The sequence below is a fragment of the Scyliorhinus torazame genome, chromosome 21, assembly GCF_047496885.1.
Source record: "Scyliorhinus torazame isolate Kashiwa2021f chromosome 21, sScyTor2.1, whole genome shotgun sequence".
In the NCBI taxonomy this organism is placed as follows: Eukaryota; Metazoa; Chordata; class Chondrichthyes; order Carcharhiniformes; family Scyliorhinidae; genus Scyliorhinus; species Scyliorhinus torazame.
The window spans coordinates 47,261,396-47,281,112 of record NC_092727.1 but is presented as its reverse complement, the minus strand read 5'-3'; the positions used below and the strand labels follow the sequence as shown (position 1 = coordinate 47,281,112).

Here is a 19,717-nt window from a genome sequence, read left to right as displayed (position 1 = left end):
TTTTGTTTTCTATCTTTGTTGCTTTGCGTTCTTTTTTTTTATTTTTTAAATACTCTGCTCTCCCCCACTCCGGAGGCAGAATTTTATATTCCTCCATCGGTGGCTTTGCAGGTGGGGGCAGGGGTCCTTTGAATTTCTCAGGTGGTCTTCCCAGAAGATTTCTACCCACCCTGACCTCTCCGCAGTTTAAGGTGGGATGGGTGAGGGGCGGGGGGCCTTGGAAAGCGATGCCGTTCGGGCCTTGGGCAGGAATTGAAGGGTTAGGGGAGCACTCTCTCTACCCTGGGTACTCTGCCAAAATCCCAAACCACTCTACCCACTGCCTGCGTCTCACCTCCCCTCCCCACCCAGAGACTCCCAACAGTTACCAGGTCCTGGGCTCCCGAGACTTTGACACTGGGGTCTGCTTGTGGTCTGTATTGTGTCCACTGCATCTTCGGCCACTGGTCAGACAACCGGCTGGCAACTGACGTGAGCTGTGAGAATTACTAATCCTCCAGCTCCCCACCCAACCAGCCATTGTTCTGGTGGCCGCAGTCAGTGAGTCATGCCGATATTTTTGCCAGCAGGACTTACTGGATGGTAATCAGAGCAATAGTTCTCCTCAAATTCAATTACCTAACCCCCACTATCTCATTCTAGAATGTGAGAAGGTAACAGGATCCAGCAGAGGACAGCAGAGCGGAGCCGCTGATTGGCTGTTGCGGGAAACATTTGCCTCAGTGCATTGCGGTCACTGTATCCAGTTGGCGTACCTGAGCAAGACACCCTTCGTGTTCAAGTGAAGGCAAGCATCCAGCAGAGGGCAGCAGAGCGAAGCTGCTGATTGGCTGTTCTGGGGAAAATTAGTATATTGCATTGCGGTCATTGTACCCAGAAGGTGGTTCGTGGAGGAGCTGTTGTCAAGTGACAGTTAAACCCCAAACACTTCTTCAGTGTTTCCCTCCCTACCTCCTCCTCTAACCAAAAAAAAACAATCACTGTAAGGATCCAGCCGATTAAAGATCAAAAGGGAGACTCGAGGGCAGGTAGAAGTAGAAAGTTGTTGAACCGTGACATCACAGCTAGCAGGTAAGTGATTGGCTGGTGACTGTAGTTTTTCTTTTCATGAGGTGTGTTGATAAGGTAAGGTTTTTCTATTTCTATTTTTTTAAATCGTGTGATTGGTAACAATTTTTCTTTTTTGTTTCCTTTTGAATTTATCTATTATTTGATATTATAGTTGGACTAAGTTAAGCTTAAGATTAAAAATGGCAGGCGATCTCAGACCCGTGTTATGCTCCTCTTGCTCAATGTGGGAGCTCAGGGACGAGGCTGATGTCCCTGGCTCCTTCACGTGCGGGAAGTGTGTCCAGCTGCAGCTTTTGTTAGACCGCATGATGGCTCTGGAGCTGCGGATGGACTCACTTTGGATCAGCCGTGATGCTGAGGAGGTCATGGATAGCACGTTTAGCGAATTGGGCCACACCACAGATTAGGATTGCTGAGGGAGAAAGGGAATGGGTGACCAAAAGGCAGAGAAAAAGCAGGCAGGCAGTTCAGGTGTCCCCTGCGGTCATCTCCCTCCAAAATAGGTGTACCATTTTGGATACTGTTGGGGGAGATGGCTCACCAGGGGAAGGCAGCAGTAGCCAGGTTCATGGCACCGTGGCTGGCTCTGCTGTACAGAAGGGTGGGAAAAAGAGTGGAAGGGCTATAGTCATAGGGGATTCAATTGTAAGGGGAGTAGACAGGCGGCTCTGTGGTCGAAAACGAGACTCCCGAATGGTATGTTGCCTCCCAGGTGCACGGGTCAGGGATGTCTCAGATCGGCTGCAGAACATTCTGAAGGGGGAGGGTGAACAGCCAGTTGTCGTGGTGCATATAGGCACCAATGATATAGGTGAAAAACAGGATGAGGTCCTACAAGCAGAATTTAGGGAGTTAGGAGCCAAGTTAAAAAGTCGGACCACAGAGGTAGTAATCTCAGGATTGCTACCAGTGCCACGTGGTAGCCAGAGTAGAAATGAAATAATAGGCAGGATGAATGAGTGGCTTGAGAGATGGTGCAGGAGGGAGGGGTTCACATTTTTGGGACATTGTGACTGGTTCTGGGGTATGTGGGACTACTACAAATTGGACGGTCTAAACCTGGGCCAGACTGGAACCAATGTCCTTGGGGTGCTTTTGCTATCGCTGTTGGGGATGGTTTAAACTAATGTGGCAGGGGGATGGGAACCAAATGAGGATGTTAGTGGACAGTAAGGAGATAGTAACTAAAGCCTGTAAGGAACTAGATCATGAAGTCAGCGTGACTAAGGGGAAGAGTAGGCAGGGAGCAGATGATGAACGCAAAGGGACTGGTGGTCTGAGGTGCATTTGTTTTAATGCCAGAAGTGGAGTAGGTAAGGCAGATGAACTTAGGGTTTGGATTAGTACCTGGGAGTATGATGTTATTGCTATTACTGAGACTTGGTTGAGGGAAGGGCATGATTCGCAACTAAATATTCCAGGATGTCGATGCTTCAGGCAGGATCGAGAAAGAGGTAAAAGGGGTGGAGGAGTTGCATTACTGGTCAGAGAGGATATCACAGCTGTGCTGAAGGAGGGCACTATGGAGGACTCGAGCAGTGAGGCGATAAGGGCAGAGCTCAGAAATAGGAAGGGTGCGGTAACAATGGTGGGGCTGTACTACAGACCTCCCAACAGCGAGCGTGAAATAGAGGTACAAATATGTAAACCGATTATGGAAAGATGTAGGAGCAACAGGGTGGTGGTGATAGGAGATTTCAATTTTCCCAACATTGACTGGGATACACTTAGTTGCAGAGGTCTAGATGGAGCAGAATTTGTAAGGAGCATCCAGGAGGGTTTTCTAGAGCAGTTTGTAAATAGTCCAACTCGGGAAGGGGCCATACAGGACCTGGTGTTGGGGAATGAGCCCGGCCAGGTGGTTGAAGTTCCAGTCGGGGATTACTTTGGGAATAGTGATCACAATTCTGTAAGTTTTAGAATACTCATGGACAAAGACGAGAGTGGTCCTAAAGGAAGAGTGCTAAATTGGGGGAAGGCCAACTATACCAAAATTTGGCAGGAGCTGGGGAATATGGCTTGGGAGCAGCTGTTTGAAGGTACATCCACATTTGATATGTGGGAGGCTTTTAAAAAGAAGTTGATTAGAGTGCAGGACAGATATGAGCCTGTGAAAATGAGGGATAGAAATGGCAAGATTAGGGAACCATGGATGACAGATGAAATTGTGAGACTAGCTAAGAGGAAAAAGGAAGCATACATAAGGTCTAGGCGACTGAAGACATACGAAGCTTTAGAAGAATATCGGGAATGTAGGACCAATCTGAAACGAGGAATCAAGAGGGCTAAAAGGGGTCATGAAATATCTTTAGCAAACAGGGTTAAGGAAAATCCCAAAGCCTTTTATACATATATAAGGAGCAAGAGGATAACTAGAGAAAGGGTTGGCCCATTCAAGGACAAAGGAGGAAAGTTATGCGTGGAGTCAGAGAAAACGGGTGAGATTTTTTTTTTCTTTTTTTGAAATCTTTTATATAAAACAAATTTGTAACATTTACAGAGAGAAAAAAAAGGCCCTATGCAAAGAGCCTTAACAAAGTGAAAACGAACAGTGGGAAAGAATAAACCTGTTAATAAGGCACTTCCCCTATCAGCTCTGCCCATACCACACGTGTTCAACTAAACTAACGTGACTCTAACCTCCCCCCCCCGCCTCAGGTGCTGCTGTTGGTTTCCTGCGCTGCTCCCTGACAGTCTGCAAGCGACTTTCTCCCCCGGGGGATCCCTGGTCACCCCCCCTTGCCCACTTAAGTCTCCTCTGCTCTACTTCTCAGCTGCCCCGCCCCCCCCCGATCTCCTCTGCCCCCCGAGGCCTGACCTGCCAGGTCAGCCCTGCGCTTGGCCCTAGCCCGCCCCATCTCCTACTGTCCCTGGTGCCCCCGACCCTACGCTAGCTACGCTGACCCCTGCCCTTGGCGCCTGACTGTCTCCCGCCCGAGCGCTCGGGCCCTCCCCCCACACACCAAGGACCTATTAACCTGATTGTATCTCCCCGTGCCGTTTCAAGTCCCTTAACCAGCCCTTAGCCCATTCCCCTATCAGAGGCCCCGATCTCCCGCCAAAAGGTACCAAGTGCAGGGCCCCCTTTGCAGCCCCCCCCCCTCTTTGCAATCTCCCAAAAACACACTAAGCAGTGCACCCTCCAGCCCCCGCTCTCTGTCCAGGCTGAAAACAATCTTGGATAGAACATTACAGTACAGGATAATTTAACAAACCGCCGCCACACAAAAGCTCTGAGAGCCCAGAGTCCTTTAGTTCAAGTCCAGCTTCTTCTTTTAATAAAAGTCCACTCCTAGTCAGAGCAAGTTAAGTTAACAGACCACCGCCACTGTACAGCACTGAAAAAACTAAGTGCCCGTTAGTTCAAGTCCAACTTCTTATCTTTAATGAAAGCCCAAACCTGATCTGGTGTCTCAAAGTAGTAGTTGAGTTCCTCAAACGTAACCCAAAGCTTCGCAGGATACAGCATTCCAAACCTCACCTCCTTTTTGTAGAAGGCTGCCTTTACCTTGATGAATCCTGCACGCCTCTTGGCCAGCTCCGTTCCCAAGTCCTGGTAAATGCGCACCTCGCAGTTCTCCCATCTGCTGCTCCTCTCCGCCTTGGCCCATCGCAGCACACGTTCCCTGTCAGCAAGCCGGTAAAAGCGGACCACCAAGGCCCTCGGTCGGTCGCCCGTCCTGGGCTTCCTTGCGGGGGCTCTATGCGCCCCATCCAACTCCAGGGGTCGAGGGAAGGCCTCCGGTCCCATCAGTGCCTCGAGCATACCTGTCACGTATGCGCCCGCATCCGATCCCTCGCTGCCCTCGGAGAGGCCAACGATCCTCAAATTCTGCCTCCTGGCTCTGTTCCCCAGCTCTTCAAGCTGCTCCTGCATCTTGCTCTGGCGGGCGTTCAGCTCCTCCACCTCGTGCTCCAGCTCCGTTACCGTGTCCGCCTGGCTGGAGAGCTTCACCTCGACCTCCCTGAGCGCCTTCTCTCGGACCGCCTGTGTCTCGACCATTCAGTCCATTACTGCTCTCATCAGGTCCAATGTGTCCCTCTTCAGTTCGGCGAAGCAATTCCTGAAGAACTCCATCTGTTGCTCTCTTGGCCAGTGAGCCTCCGCTCCCTGGTCCCTGCCGTCTGCCATGCTTCGCCGCCCGGTCTGGGGTCCCCGCTGCTCCCGCTTCAATCCTTGCCGCTCCACTCGACCACTTCTGGTCCAGCTGTCCATACCCCGGGGGGGAAAGCCCCTTCCCTATCGTTCCCTCCACCGATTCAGGCCGCCAGGTCCTGAAAAGGTCCGTTGGAAAAGGTCCATTTGCCCATCACGGGTGGGAGCGATCCGACCTGCGACCTGCTTCCTCGAGGGTGCCACCAGAAGTCATGGGTGAGATTCTTAACGAGTACTTTGCATCGGTATTTACCGAGGAGAGGGACATGACGGATGTTGAGGTTAGGGATAGATGTTTGATTACTCCTGGTCAAGTCGGCATAAGGATGGAGGATGTGTTGGGTATTCTAAAAGGCATTAAGGTGGACAAGTCCCCAGGTCCGGATGAGATCTATCCCAGGTTACTGAGGGAAGTGAGAGGGGAAATAGCTGCGGCCTTAACAGATATCTTTGCAGCATCCTTGAACACGGGTGAGGTACCGGAGGACTGGTGAATTGCTAATGTTATCCCCTTGTTTAAGAAGGGTAGCAGGGATAATCCAGGTAATTATAGACCGGTGAGCCTGACGTCAGTGGCAGGGAAGCTGCTGGAGAAGATACTGAGGGATAGGATCTATTGCCATTTGGAAGAAAATGGGCTTATCAGTGATAGGCAACATGTTTTGTGCAGGGAAGGTCATGCCTTACCAACTTAATAGAATTCTTTGAGTATACATGGACTTCAGTAATGCATTTGATAAGGTTCCCCATGGTCGGTTGATGGAGAAAATGAAGTCTCATGGGGTCCAGGGTGTACTAGCTAGTTGAATAAAGAACTGGCTGGGTAACAGGAGACAGAGAGTAGTAGTGGAAGGGAGTTTCTCAAAATGGAGAACTGTGACCAGTGGTGTTCCACAGGGATCCGTGCTGGGACCACTGTTGTTTGTGATATACATAAATGATCTGGAGGAAGGTATAGGTGGTCTGATTAGCAAGTTTGCAGATGACACTAAGATTGGTGGAGTAGCAGATAGTGAAGGGGACTGTCAGAGAATACAGCAGAATATAGATAGAATGGAGAGTTGGGCGGAGAAATGGCAGATGGAGTTCAATCCGGGCAAATGTGAGGTAATGCATTTTGGACAATCCAATTCAAGAGCGAACTATACGGTAAATGAAAAAGCCCTGGGGAAAATTGATGTACAGAGAGATCTGGGTGTTCAGGTCCATTGTACCCTGAAGGTGGCTGCACAGGTCAATAGAGTGGTGAAGAAGGCATACGGTATGCTTTCCTTCATCGGAAGGGGTATTGAGTACAAGAGTTGGCAGGTCATGTTACAGTTGTATAAGACTTCGGTTCGGCCACATTTGGAATACTGCATACAGTTCTGGTCGCCACATTACCAAAAGGATGTAGATGCTCTGGAGAAGGTGCAGAGGAGGTTCACCAGGATGTTGCCTGGTATGGAGGGAGCTAGCTATGAAGAGAGGTTGAGTCGATTAGGATTATTTTCATTAGAAAGACGGAGGTTGAGGGGGGACCAAAAACATGAGAGGTATAGACAGGACGGATAGCAAGAAGACCTTTCCCCAGAGTGGGGGACTCAATTACTAGGGGTCACGAGTTCAAAGTGAGAGGGGAAAAGTTTAAGGGAGATATGCGTGGAAAGTTCTTTACGCAGAGGGTGGTGGGTGCCTGGAACGCATTGTCGGCGGAGGTGGTAGAGGCGGGCACAATAGCATCATTTAAGATGTATCTAGACAGATACATGAATGGGCAGGGAGCAGAGGGATACAGATCCTTAGAAAATAGGCGACAGTTTTAGATAGAGGATCTGGATCGGCGCAGGCTTGGAGGGCCGAAGGGCCTGTTCTTGTGCTGTAATTTTTCTTTGTTCTTTGAGACCCAGGTTGGGTGTTGTGAAATTTTGTGACTCAGCAAACCCTGTCTACTTGATAAAAGCCTCCGCCCGGCATATTTTCATTATTGGGAGGTGGGAGCAGGATGGTGTGGCCACCTAAAATGGCGTCCGGCTGAGGATGGTGGGAAAAGTGGCCAAGTTCACAGACAAACAGGCTGCAGCTCCAAATAAACAAAGGGCTGCAGCCCAGGCTTCGCAAATATCACAGGGAAAAGGCTATCCCGGGACAATAGGCTTAAAATGAAAATCAGTACAATGTAGCAGACTTAGTGGCACCCTAGGACACCAACGGACATGGCCTGGAAGGACACGAACCGCCATCAAGGTAGCGGGACTTCATTGGACCTAATCGATCAGGGTGATCGAGCTCTGATCAATTGGTTGGAAGATCACCTGGGACCGCCCAAAAGGGCGCAGAAATCCCAAGGATAAAAGATGCTGCACAACCCCTCACTCGCTCTCTCGACAGCAACCAACAACGGTGACTCTTCACCGGCCGAAGAAGAGGAAGAAGGACCAGAGCCAAGGACAACGACAATCCGCCACTAACCACCTAAACTGCAAGACTGCAGACTCCAGATAAATGCAATATCTGCCCAGTATTTGCCAGTCACTTGAAAGTTAAGTTAAAGTCTTGCATGTATAGCTTTGTAGTTCAACTTGTGTGCGTGTGATTGAAATAACCTTAACATTTGTGTGTATGAAACACACAATATAGTATACAGGTTAAAAACACACTGTAGTTTAGGCACAACAATGGAGTCAGACTCGGAGCAGCAACAGGGGCAGGTGGGTGATGAGGCTGAAACCCCCACCTCTGAGAACAAGTCATTGTTTTTTTTCTTTATTCGTTCATGGGATGTGGGCTTCGTTGGCTAGGCCAGCATTTGTTGCCCATCCCTGAGGGAATTTAAAAGTCAACCACATTGCTGGATTTGGAGTCACATGTAGGCCAGACCAGGTAAGGATGACGTATTTCCTTCCCCTAAAGGGCATTAGTCAACCAGATGGGTTTTTACAACAATCGACAATGGTTTCCATGGTCATCATTAGACTTTTAATGCCAGGTGGGTTTTTTTAATTGAATTCAAATTCCACCATCTGCCCTCGTGGGATCTGAACCAATTTTCCCAGAGCATGACTCTGGATTGCTAGTCCAGTGACAATATCACTACACGACTGACTCCCCTCCCTTAAAAGGGGTAAAAGTGATATGAGGAGAAACTTTTTTACACAGCGAGTGATTAGGGTTTGGAATGCACTGCCTGAGAGTGTGATGGAGGCAGGTTTAATCAAAAGGGAGTTAGACTGTTATCTGAGAAGGAAGAATGTACAAGACTACGGGGAGTAGGCAGGGGAATGGCAAGAGGCAAATTGTTCCTCCGGAGAGCCGGTGCAGACACAATGGGCCAAACAGCCAACATATGTGCCATAAACATTCTGTGAATCTGTCTCCTGCGATATCCACCAAGTTTTAATGTTGACAGTCAGGCCCTCAAACCCACACCATGTCTCACCCACTGCTCAACACCATCAACCCACCCATCATGCGTCACTGTATCAATTCCATGCCCCTCATATCCCCTATGGCCCATCAATACCCACTTGCCTCCTCCATACCCCTATGTTTCATCATAACACACGGTGTTTGCCCTTTCCATGCCCCCCCCCCCCCCCCACCCCCTCCATGCATTCTCCATACCCACTCTCCCAGTACCAATAAGTACAGAATCAGAACCATTGGAAAGTCTTGAAGTGATCCTAACATTGACACAATAGGCAGAGATGTTGATAAAATCCCACCGCCGGCCAATGGAGGCTGGCTCCGCCGCCACAAAACAGGTGGGGGGTGCGTACGAGCCCTCCGTATGGAAATAAGAAAAGATAATTGCTCGTCACTTGCACTCTAATCTATAAAGTGGTCAATTGAAGAGGGCATTTGGCTGGGAGCACAGAGGGGCTCATCACTAAACACCTAGAATTCAAGAGCAGGGATGTACTTCTGAGGCTGCATAAGGCTAGCAGACCCTATTTGGAGTATTGTGAGCAGTTTTGGGTCCCGTATCCAAGGAAGGATGTGCTGGCTTTGGAAAGGGTCCAGAGGAGGTTCACAAGAATGATCCTTTGCGTTAAGAGCTTGTCATATGAGGAACGGTTGAGGACTCTGGGTCTGTACTCATTGGAGTTTAGAAGGATGATCCTTTAAAATAGAGATGAGGAGGAATTTCTCCAGCCAGAAGGTGGAGAATCTGTGGAACTCATTCCCACAGAAGGCTGTGGAGGCCAAATCACTGAGTGTCTTTAAGACAGAGAAAATGGGTTCTCGATTAATAAGGGGATCAGGGGTTCTGGGGAGAAGGCAGGAGAATGGGGATGAGAAAATATCTGCTTTGATTGAATGGCGGAGCAGACTCGATGGGCCGAGTGGCCTAATTCTGCTCCTATGTCTTATGGCCTAACACTGTGTGGCACCCAACTAACAGCTGTCATTAGACAAAGCCATCAGCAGCACGGTAGCATAGTGGTTAGCACAGTTGATTCACAGCTCCAGAGTCCCAGGTTTGATTCCCGGCTTGGGTCACTGTCTGTGCCGAGTCTGCACGTTCTCCCAGTTTCCGCGTGGGTTTCCTCCGGGTGCTCCCGTTTCCTCCCACATCCAAAGATGTGCAGGTTAGGTAGATTGGCCATGCTAAATTGCCCTTAGTGTCCAAATAAAGGTTAGCTGGGGTTACTGGGTTGCGGGATAAGCTGGAGGTGTGGGCTCAAGTAGGGTGCTCTTTCCATGAGCTGGTGCAGACTTGATGGGCCGAATGGCCTCCTTCTGCACTGTAAATTCTATGATTCTATATATAGTGAATTAAACCGATGGGATTGCAAATGGGGACTTGGAAGTAAGATGTCAATACCTCCTGTCAGGAGTAAGGAACCCGAAAGAACTGCTTTTGAAAATCTCTTGAATCGTTGGTACCGCTTAGAGAATTGTGACAGTCTATTGACTGAGTTAAACCAGATTCTGGTCAACATTTTTGGGAGGATGACTCTGCTCACTGAACAGGGACCATGCAGAGGTGCTCATGAAGAATGTGGTCGAAAACTCTCAAATCAGAAAAAATATTCCTCGAAATAGCTTCATGATATTGCTGGGCAGTGCTGTGTAATTCATCTCCAGTATGTCTAGAAAAACATTATTGAAGAAGAAAAATGACAGGAGCGAATTAGTCTTTACGGCTCCATTAACAGTATATATACAGAAGGAATGTGCATTTAGGAGCAGCCAGTTGGAGAAAGTGAGTCATCAACTGATTCACGGATGGAGGAACAATGACCATTGAACATTTTGCACTTGGCTCTGCACTTGCTTGAGCATTTCTTTGAATGTATACATGCTGCCTGTCATTGTGACCAGCTCATTCTCCAGAGTTGAGATGCTATGAGGTGCTTTGGCCTGTGGAAGGTCATTCTAACTAATGACTCAGTAAGAGGTGGTACAACTTAACAGAGCAAGAGGAGGAAAGGGTGACATGGTGAATTGAATCACTGATGCTCAAAGCCTTGGAAGAAGGTCAAAGGATAGACTCAATCCCTGAACTCCTTTCTTCCCAGTTTGAGGGGAATTTTTTCAGAGAAGGCTATGATGTCATCCAAATTTATGTGGGGAAGTGGGGGTTGGGATGTTTTGGTGAAAAATCGGAGAGGACGGTAATTCCATTAGATTGCATAACGTCTCTCGCTACTTAGTTGGAGGAGACACCAGCAGCCGGATGACCACCATCAGCAGAAGTGACTGGACAAAGTTTAAGGAATAATTCACAAGTGAAGGAAATCACAGCACAAATTATTGAAAGATAGACTGAAAGGGAATCACCAAAAGAGAGCAGTAGGGGGAGGGGTGGAATTGAAATGTAGTAGTGGGAGGGGTGAATAAAAGAATGTGGATAAGACAGAGAAATGTGAGAAAGAAACACCAAAGAAATAAAGAGAGGGCAAGTACCGTGGGCAGCACAGTAGCATAGTGGTTAGCACTATGGCTTCACAGCGCCAGGGTCCCAGGTTCGATTCCCAGCTTGGTTCACTGTCTGTGCGGAGTCTCCACGTTCTTCCCGTGTCAGCGTTGGTTTCCGTCGGCTCCGGTTTACTCCCACAAGTCACGAAAGATGTGCTATTAGGTAATTTGGACATTCTGAATTCTCCCGCAGTGTACCCGAACAGGCGCCGGAATGTGGGGACTAGGGTCTTTTCACAGTAACTTCATTGCAGTGTAAATGTAAGCCTACTTGTGACAATAAAGGTTATTATATTATATTATTATTATACAAGTAACAGATGCTTTATGTGGAACAGACGGGTGACACTGCAATATCCTGAAGGCAAGATAATGCCAGTGTTCCCTTCATGCAAACGAAAAGCAGATCTGAAAATCAGGGGGATTGGATGATCCAGAGACTACACTTCAGTTTTGTAATTCCTGTCAATGAAATCAGGAGAAGACGACATACTTTTACCAGATTATTCCTGCTCTCTGGTCATGTTGTTGCTGCGTTACACAATTTGTTGCTATTATCAATGGGTATAATGTAATTGGCCATGGTGTCGATTAGCAATAAACTCCCACTTCTGCTGCTGGGCCCAGTGCAGCCTTAGGTGGTGTGATAGTAGTGTGGGTTTCCAACTGCAATTGTTGACCAATTTGAACCAAGTTGCCACTGAGCATAAACCTGCAGTGGCATTTAACGAGATTGAAAGAATGATTATGTTTAGTGGAATTAGCACACTGGCGATGTGGTGGGTTCACTTTTGACTGGATTAAGGGAGATTATTATGGCACACAGCTCCCAGAACTGCCAAGTGCCATGAAAACTAAACTTAAAATATACTAGAAGTTTTCAGCAGGTCAGACTGCACCTGTGGAGAGAGGGGATGCAGTGGCGTAGGGGTATTGTCGGTGGACTAGTAATCCAGAGACCAAGGTTCGAATCCCACCAGGGCAGATGGAGGAATTTGAATTCATTAAACATCTGGAATTAATAGTCCAATTGGCGGTTGGGTGGCACAGTGGTTACCACCACTGCCTCACAGCTCCAGGTTCAATTCCGGCCTCGGGTGACTATCTGCATAGAGTTTGCACTTTCTCCTGTGTCTGCGTGGGTTTCCTCCGGTGCTCCGGTTTCCTCCCACCAAAGACGTGCAGGTTAGGTGGATTGGCCGTGGTAAATTGCCGGTAGTGTCCAAAAGAGGCTAGTTGGGGATACGGAGATAGGGTGGAGTAGGGTGCTCTGTCCAAGGGCCGGTGCAGACTCAATGGGCCGAATAGCCTCCTTCTGCACTGTAAATTCTGTGAATGTAATAACATCTATCTGTGAAACCATTGTCGATTGTCATAAAAACGCATCTGGTGTACAAAAGTCTGCTGGTCTGGCCTACATGTGACTCCAGAGCCATAGCAATGTGGTTGACATTGCCCTCAGGGATGCCCAGCCTGCAGGGTTAATGGTCCAGTCCTGTCAGAAGATTTGGTGCGCGGCCAAAAGTCAAATTCAAATTCAGTGAGAGATGATATTTCATCAGAACATACCAAAGGTCATCTCACCTGATCGTATCATAAAGTGCCAATCTCATTTTAAAAACTTTTTCAGGTGTAGCAGAATTTTTAATAACTCACTTGTGGTCAGTATTTGAAGATCATCGACTGTTGGTGGTGTGTTTCTCTTCTCATAAGGTATTACTGTGGTTAGGTACTGGATACAAGGAAACAGACAATGTTAGTACAGCAGACAAATGTTTTTGCTGCTTTCTCTACACACACAATAGGTGCTGAGCATAAACCTCTCATTATGGAAATTCAAAACATTACAAACCGGGGGGGCGGGGCGGGGAGGGAACTTACAGGTGCGTGAGGCTTTCAGAACCTAAAAGTGCAAGATTCAAATGTATACACATTTTATACAAACACAATGTCCTACTTTCCATTACAATTAAGTTGTGTGTTCATCAATAATATATTTTGTATGACATGTGCCAGTTTGACATTCACACAAGTTACACCTTAAGATCTTAATGAATTGTATACAGAGATGCAGACAAAATGATTGTCTGAGCCAATGCTTGTTTTACATCCTGCTGCAGAAAGATTGGTTTGGGAATCATTCCATACTGCCGAGTGCTTCAGGAATGTCGTCGTGGGTCAGCCAGTTAGAACCCGCAGGCCAGACTGCAAGGCAGAGCTTGAAATCTGCCAATCAGCTGCTGTTGTATTTTTAGGCATATTAAATCCAATCATTTCCCATTATCCTCCAAAACTGGCTTCTTATAGGATTGCCAACTCTGGATTGGGGGGGGGGGGGGGGGGGGGGGGGGGGGGGCGTAGTGGTATTTTCCCAAAACGGGTAATCCAGGGAGCCAGGCTAATGCTCTGGGAACTTGGGTTTGAATCCCACTCTGGCAATTATCAAATCTGAACTCAATACAAAAATCTGGAATTTAAAGTCTAATAATGACCACAGAACCATTGTCAATTGTAGCACCACTACTGACAGAGTTGGTCAAACCCTGAAGGACATAATTGCTGGACTAGGAATGTCACAGGTGGTGAAGGAAGCTACAAGAGGGAAAAACATACTTGACCTCATCCTCTCCAACCTGCCTGCCACAGATGCATCTGCCCATAAGAGTATCAGTAGGAGTGACCACCACACAGCCTGCATGGTGACTATAGGAGTTAAAAGTTAGAATTTCTACAGTGCAAAAGGAGGCCATTTGGTTCATTGAGTCTGCACCGGCCCTCCGGAAGAGCACTCCAACTAGCCCACTAGGTAAACTAGTGCTCACCCTACCAAATGGCAGCACGGTAGCATGGTGGTTAGCACAATTGCTTCACAGCTCCAGGGTCCCAGGTTCGATTCCGGCTTGGGTCGCTGTCTGTGTGGAGTCTGTACGTTCTCCCCGTGTGTGCGTGGTTTCCTCCCACAGTCCAAAGATGTGCAGGTTAGGTGGATTGGCCATGCTAAATTGCCCTTAGTGTCCAAAAAAAATTGCCCTTAGTGTTGGGTGGGGTTACTGGGTTATGGGGATAGGGTGGAGGTGTTGACCTTGGGTAGGGTGCTCTTTCCAAGAGCCGGTGCAGACTCGATGGGCCGAATGGCCTCCTTCTGCACTGTAAATTCTATGATAATCTGCTCATCATTGGACACTAAGGGGAAATTTAGCATGGCCAGTCCACCTAACCTGCACATCTTTGGAATGTGGGAGGAAACCAGAGCACCTGGCGGAACCCACTCAGACACGAGGAGAATGTACAAACTGCACACAGGCAATCAGTCACCCAAGGACAGAATTGATCCCGGGTCCCTGGTGCTGTGAGGCAGCGGTGCTAGCCACTGTTCCGCTTAGGTCTCTTCTTCATATTGAGAATACCCTCCATTGTGTTATATGGCACTACCACTGTGCTAAATGGGATAGACTTCGACAGATTTGGCAACTCAAAATTGAGTTAGGCGCTGTGGACCATTAGCAGCAGCAGAGTTATATTCAGCCACAATCTGTAACCTTATGGTCCAGCATATCCCAAACTCTACCATTACCACTAGGCCAGGAGATCGTCCCTGGTTCAATCCACGGTTAAATGCAGCTTGGGCTGACAAGTGGCAAGTAACATTTGCACCACACAAGTGCCACGCAAGGCCATCTCCAATAAGGGAGACTCAAACCTTCGCAATGACATTCAATGGCTTTACCATCACTAAATCTCCCACTATTAACATCCTGGAGATTACAGTTGATCAGAAACTGAACTGGACTAGCCATATAAATACGGAGGCTACAAAAGCAGTTCAGAGGCTAGGAATCCTGCGGTGAGTAACTCACTTCCTGTCTCTCCAAAGCCTGTCCGCAATGTACAATCAGGAGTGTGATGGAATGCTCTTCACTTGCCTGGATGAGTGCAGCTCCAACAACACTCAAGAAGCTCAACACCATCCAGGACAAAGTAGCCCACTTGATTGGCACCCCTTCCACAAACTTTCACTCTCTCCATCACTGATGAACAGGGGCAGCTGTGTGTACCATCTACAAAATGCACGGCAAGAACTCACCGAGGCACCTTAGGAAGCACCTTTCAAACCCACGACTGCTATCATCTAGAAGGACAAGGACAGAACACCACCACCAGCAGGACTTTCCACTCCAAGCGACTCACCATACTGACTTGGAAATATATTGCCGTTCTTTCATCGTCACTGGGTCAAAATCCTGGAACTCCCACCACATGGGCTTCAGCAGTTCAAGAAGGCAGCTCACCGCCACCTTCCCGAGGGAAATTAGGGATGGGCAATAAATGCTGGCCTCACCAGCTAAGCCCACATCCCTTGTTAAGTTAAAAAAAATGACTCCTCACCTCTAACCATCTTCTCATTTCAACAGCATTTTTTACATCTCCAATAATTTTATAATTTTTTTTTTTTTTTAAATAATATTTTATTGAAAATTTTTGGTCAACCAACACAGTACATTGTGCATCCTTTACACAACATTGTAACAATACAGATAATAATGACCTTTTTTAAATTTAAACAAAAACAACAACAAATAAATAAATATTAAATAACAAAAAATAAAAACTAGCCCTAATTGGCAACTGCCTTGTCTCAGGCCACACCCCCCCCCCCATCCCCCCCCCATCCCTCCCCCCCCCCAAGTCCTGGGCCGCTGCTGCTGCCTTCTTTGTTCTCCCCTATCTATCTTTCCGCAAGATATTCGACGAACGGTTGCCACCGCCTAGTAAACCCTTGAGCCGACCCCCTTAGGACGAACTTAATCCGCTCTAACTTTATGAACCCCGCCATATCATTTATCCAGGTGTCCACCCCCGGGGGCTTGGCTTCTTTCCACATTAGCAATATTCTGCGCCGGGCTACTAGGGGCGCAAAGGCCAAAACATCGGCCTCTTTCGCCTCATGCACTCCCGGCTCTTGTGCAACCCCAAATATAGCCAACCCCCAGCTTGGTTCGACCCGGACTCCTACTACTTTCGAAAGCACCTTTGTCACCCCCATCCAAAACCCCTGTAGTGCCGGGCATGACCAAAACATATGGGTATGATTCGCTGGGCTTCTCGAGCACCTCGCACACCTATCCTCCACCCCAAAAAATTTACTGAGCCGTGTTCCAGTCATATGTGCCCTGTGTAATACCTTAAACTGAATCAGGCTTAGCCTGGCGCACGAGGACGACGAGTTTACCCTGTTTAGGGCATCTGCCCACATCCCCTCCTCAATCTCCTCCCCTAGCTCTTCTTCCCATTTCCCTTTTAGTTCGTCCATCATAGTCTCCCCTTCGTCTCTCATTTCCCTATATATATCCGACACCTTACCGTCCCCCACCCATTTCTTTGAGATGACTCTGTCCTGCACCTCTTGTGTCGGGAGCTGCGGGAATTCCCTCACCTGCTGCCTCGCAAAAGCCCTCAATTGCATGTACCTGAATGCATTCCCTTGGGGCAACCCATATTTCTCGGTCAGCGCTCCCAGACTCGCAAACTTCCCATCCACAAATAGATCTTTCAATTGCGTTATACCTGCTCTTTGCCACATTCCATATCCCCCATCCATTCCCCCCGGGGCAAACCTATGGTTGTTTCTTATCGGGGACCCCCCCAATGCTCCGGTCTTTCCCCTATGTCGTCTCCACTGTCCCCAAATCTTCAGTGTAGCTACCACCACCGGACTCGTGGTATAGTTCCTTGGTGAGAACGGCAATGGGGCTGTCACCATAGCCTGCAGGCTGGTCCCCCTACAGGACGCCCTCTCTAATCTCTTCCACGCCGCTCCTTCCTCCTCTCCCATCCACTTACTCACCATTGAAATATTAGCGGCCCAATAATACTCACTTAGGCTCGGTAGTGCCAGCCCCCCCCCCTATTCCTACTACGCTGTAAGAATCCCTTCCTCACTCTCGGAGTCTTCCCAGCCCAAACAAAACCCATAATACTCTTTTCTATCCTTTTGAAAAAAGCCTTCGTGATCACCACCGGGAGACACTGAAACACAAAAAGGAATCTCGGGAGGACCACCATCTTAACTGCCTGCACCCTCCCTGCCATTGACAATGCTACCATATCCCATCTCTTGAAATCTTCCTCCATCTGTTCCACCAACCACGTCAAATTTAGCCTGTGCAATGTGCCCCAATTCTTAGCTATCTGGATCCCCAGGTAACGAAAGTCTCTTGTTACCTTCCTCAACGGTAGGTCTTCTATTTCTCTACTCTGCTCCCCTGGATGCACCACAAACAGCTCACTCTTTCCCATGTTCAATTTATACCCTGAAAAATCCCCAAACTCCCCAAGTATCCGCATTATTTCTGGCATCCCCTCCGCTGGATCCGCCACATATAGTAGCAGATCATCCGCATATAAAGATACCCGGTGTTCTTCTCCTCCCCTAAGTATTCCCCTCCATCCCTTGGAACCTCTCAGCGCTATCGCCAGGGGCTCAATCGCCAGTGCAAACAGTAATGGGGACAGAGGACATCCCTGCCTTGTCCCTCTATGGAGCCGAAAATATGCCGATCCCCGTCCATTCGTGACCACACTCGCCACTGGGGCCCTATACAACAGCTGCACCCATCTAACATACCCCTCTCCGAACCCAAATCTCCTCAACACCTCCCACAGATAATCCCACTCCACTCTATCAAATGCTTTCTCGGCATCCATCGCCACGACTATCTCCGTTTCACCCTCTGGTGGGGCCATCATCATTACCCCTAACAACCTCCGTATGTTCGTGTTCAGCTGTCTCCCCTTCACAAACCCAGTTTGGTCCTCATGAACCACCCCCGGGACACATTCCTCTATTCTCATTGCCATTACCTTGGCCAAGACCTTGGCATCTACATTGAGGAGGGAGATTGGTCTGTAGGACCCGCATTGTAGCGGATCCTTTTCCTTCTTTAAAAGAAGCGATATCGTTGCTTCTGACATAGTCGGGGGCAGTTGTCCCCTTTCCTTTGCCTCGTTGAAGGTCCTTGTCAGTAGCGGGGCGAGCAAGTCCAAATATTTTCTGTAAAATTCAACTGGGAATCCGTCCGGTCCCGGGGCCTTTCCCGTCTGCATGTTCCTAATTCCTTTCACCACTTCTTCTACCGTGATCTGTGCTCCCAATCCCATCCTTTCCTGCTCTTGCACCTTGGGAATTTCCAGCCGATCCAAAAACTCCATCATTCTCTCCCTCCCATCCGGGGGTTGAGCTTCATACAATTTTTTATAAAATGTCTTAAACACTTCATTCACTCTCTCCGCTCCCCGCTCCGTCTCTCCATCTTCGTCTCTCACCCCCCCTATTTCCCTCGCTGCTCCCCTTTTCCTCAATTGGTGTGCCAGCAATCTGCTCGCCTTCTCTCCATATTCATACTGTACACCCTGCGCCTTCCTCCATTGTGCCTCTGCAGTGCCTGTGGTCAGCAAGTCAAATTCCACATGCAGCCTTTGCCTTTCCCTATACAGTCCCTCCTCCGGTGCTTCCGCATACTGTCTGTCCACCCTCAAAAGTTCTTGCAACAACCGCTCCCGTTCCTTACTCTCCTGCTTCCCTTTATGTGTCCTTATTGATATCAGCTCCCCCCTAACCACCGCCTTCAACGCCTCCCAGACCACTCCCACCTGAACCTCCCCATTGTCATTGAGTTCCAAGTACTTTTCAATGCATCCCCTCACCCTTAAGCACACCCCCTCATCCGCCATTAGTCCCATATCCATTCTCCAGGGTGGACGCCCTCTTGTTTCCTCCCCTATCTCCAAGTCTACCCAGTGTGGGGCATGATCCGAAATGGCTATAGCCGTATATTCCGTTCCCCTCACCCTCGGGATCAATGCCCTACCCAACACAAAAAAGTCTATGCGTGAATAGACTTTATGGACATAGGAGAAAAACGAGAACTCCTTACTCCTAGGTCTACTGAATCTCCACGGGTCCACCCCTCCCATCTGCTCCATAAAATCCTTAAGCACCTTGGCTGCTGCCGGCCTCCTACCAGTCCTGGACTTCGACCTATCCAGCCTTGGTTCCAACACCGTGTTAAAGTCTCCCCCCATTATCAGCTTTCCGGTCTCTAGGTCTGGGATGCGTCCTAGCATTCGCCTCATAAAATTGGCATCGTCCCAATTCGGGGCATACACGTTTACCAACACCACCATCTCTCCCTGTAATTTGCCACTCACCATCACGTATCTGCCCCCGTTATCCGCCACTATAGTCTTTGCCTCGAACATTACCCGCTTCCCCACTAATATAGCCACCCCCCTGTTTTTCGCATCCAGCCCCGAATGGAACACCTGCCCTACCCATCCTTTGCGCAACCTAACCTGATCTATCAGTTTCAGGTGCGTTTCCTGTAACATGACCACATCTGCTTTAAGTTTCTTAAGGTGTGCGAGTACTCGTGCCCTCTTTATCGGCCCGTTAAGCCCCCTCACGTTCCACGTGATCAGCCGAGTTGGGGGGCTTCCCACCCCCCCCCCCCCCCCCCCCCTTGCCGGTTAGCCATCATCTTTTTCCAGCTTTTCGCCCAGTTCCCACGCGGCTGTATTTCTCCCAGA

The 19,717-nt window shown here is 48.7% G+C and overlaps 1 protein-coding gene across 1 annotated transcript in view; it reads right to left on the bottom strand.

Moving 5' to 3' along the window:
* Nucleotides 1-19,717, bottom strand: part of fez1 (fasciculation and elongation protein zeta 1 (zygin I)) — a 166,415-nt gene that overhangs the window by 11,816 nt on the left and 134,882 nt on the right. Inside the window, exon 7 of the mRNA XM_072486761.1 lies at nucleotides 12,788-12,863. Coding sequence (XP_072342862.1) covers nucleotides 12,788-12,863 — 76 coding nt within the window. The remainder of the gene's footprint in view (nucleotides 1-12,787; nucleotides 12,864-19,717) is intronic.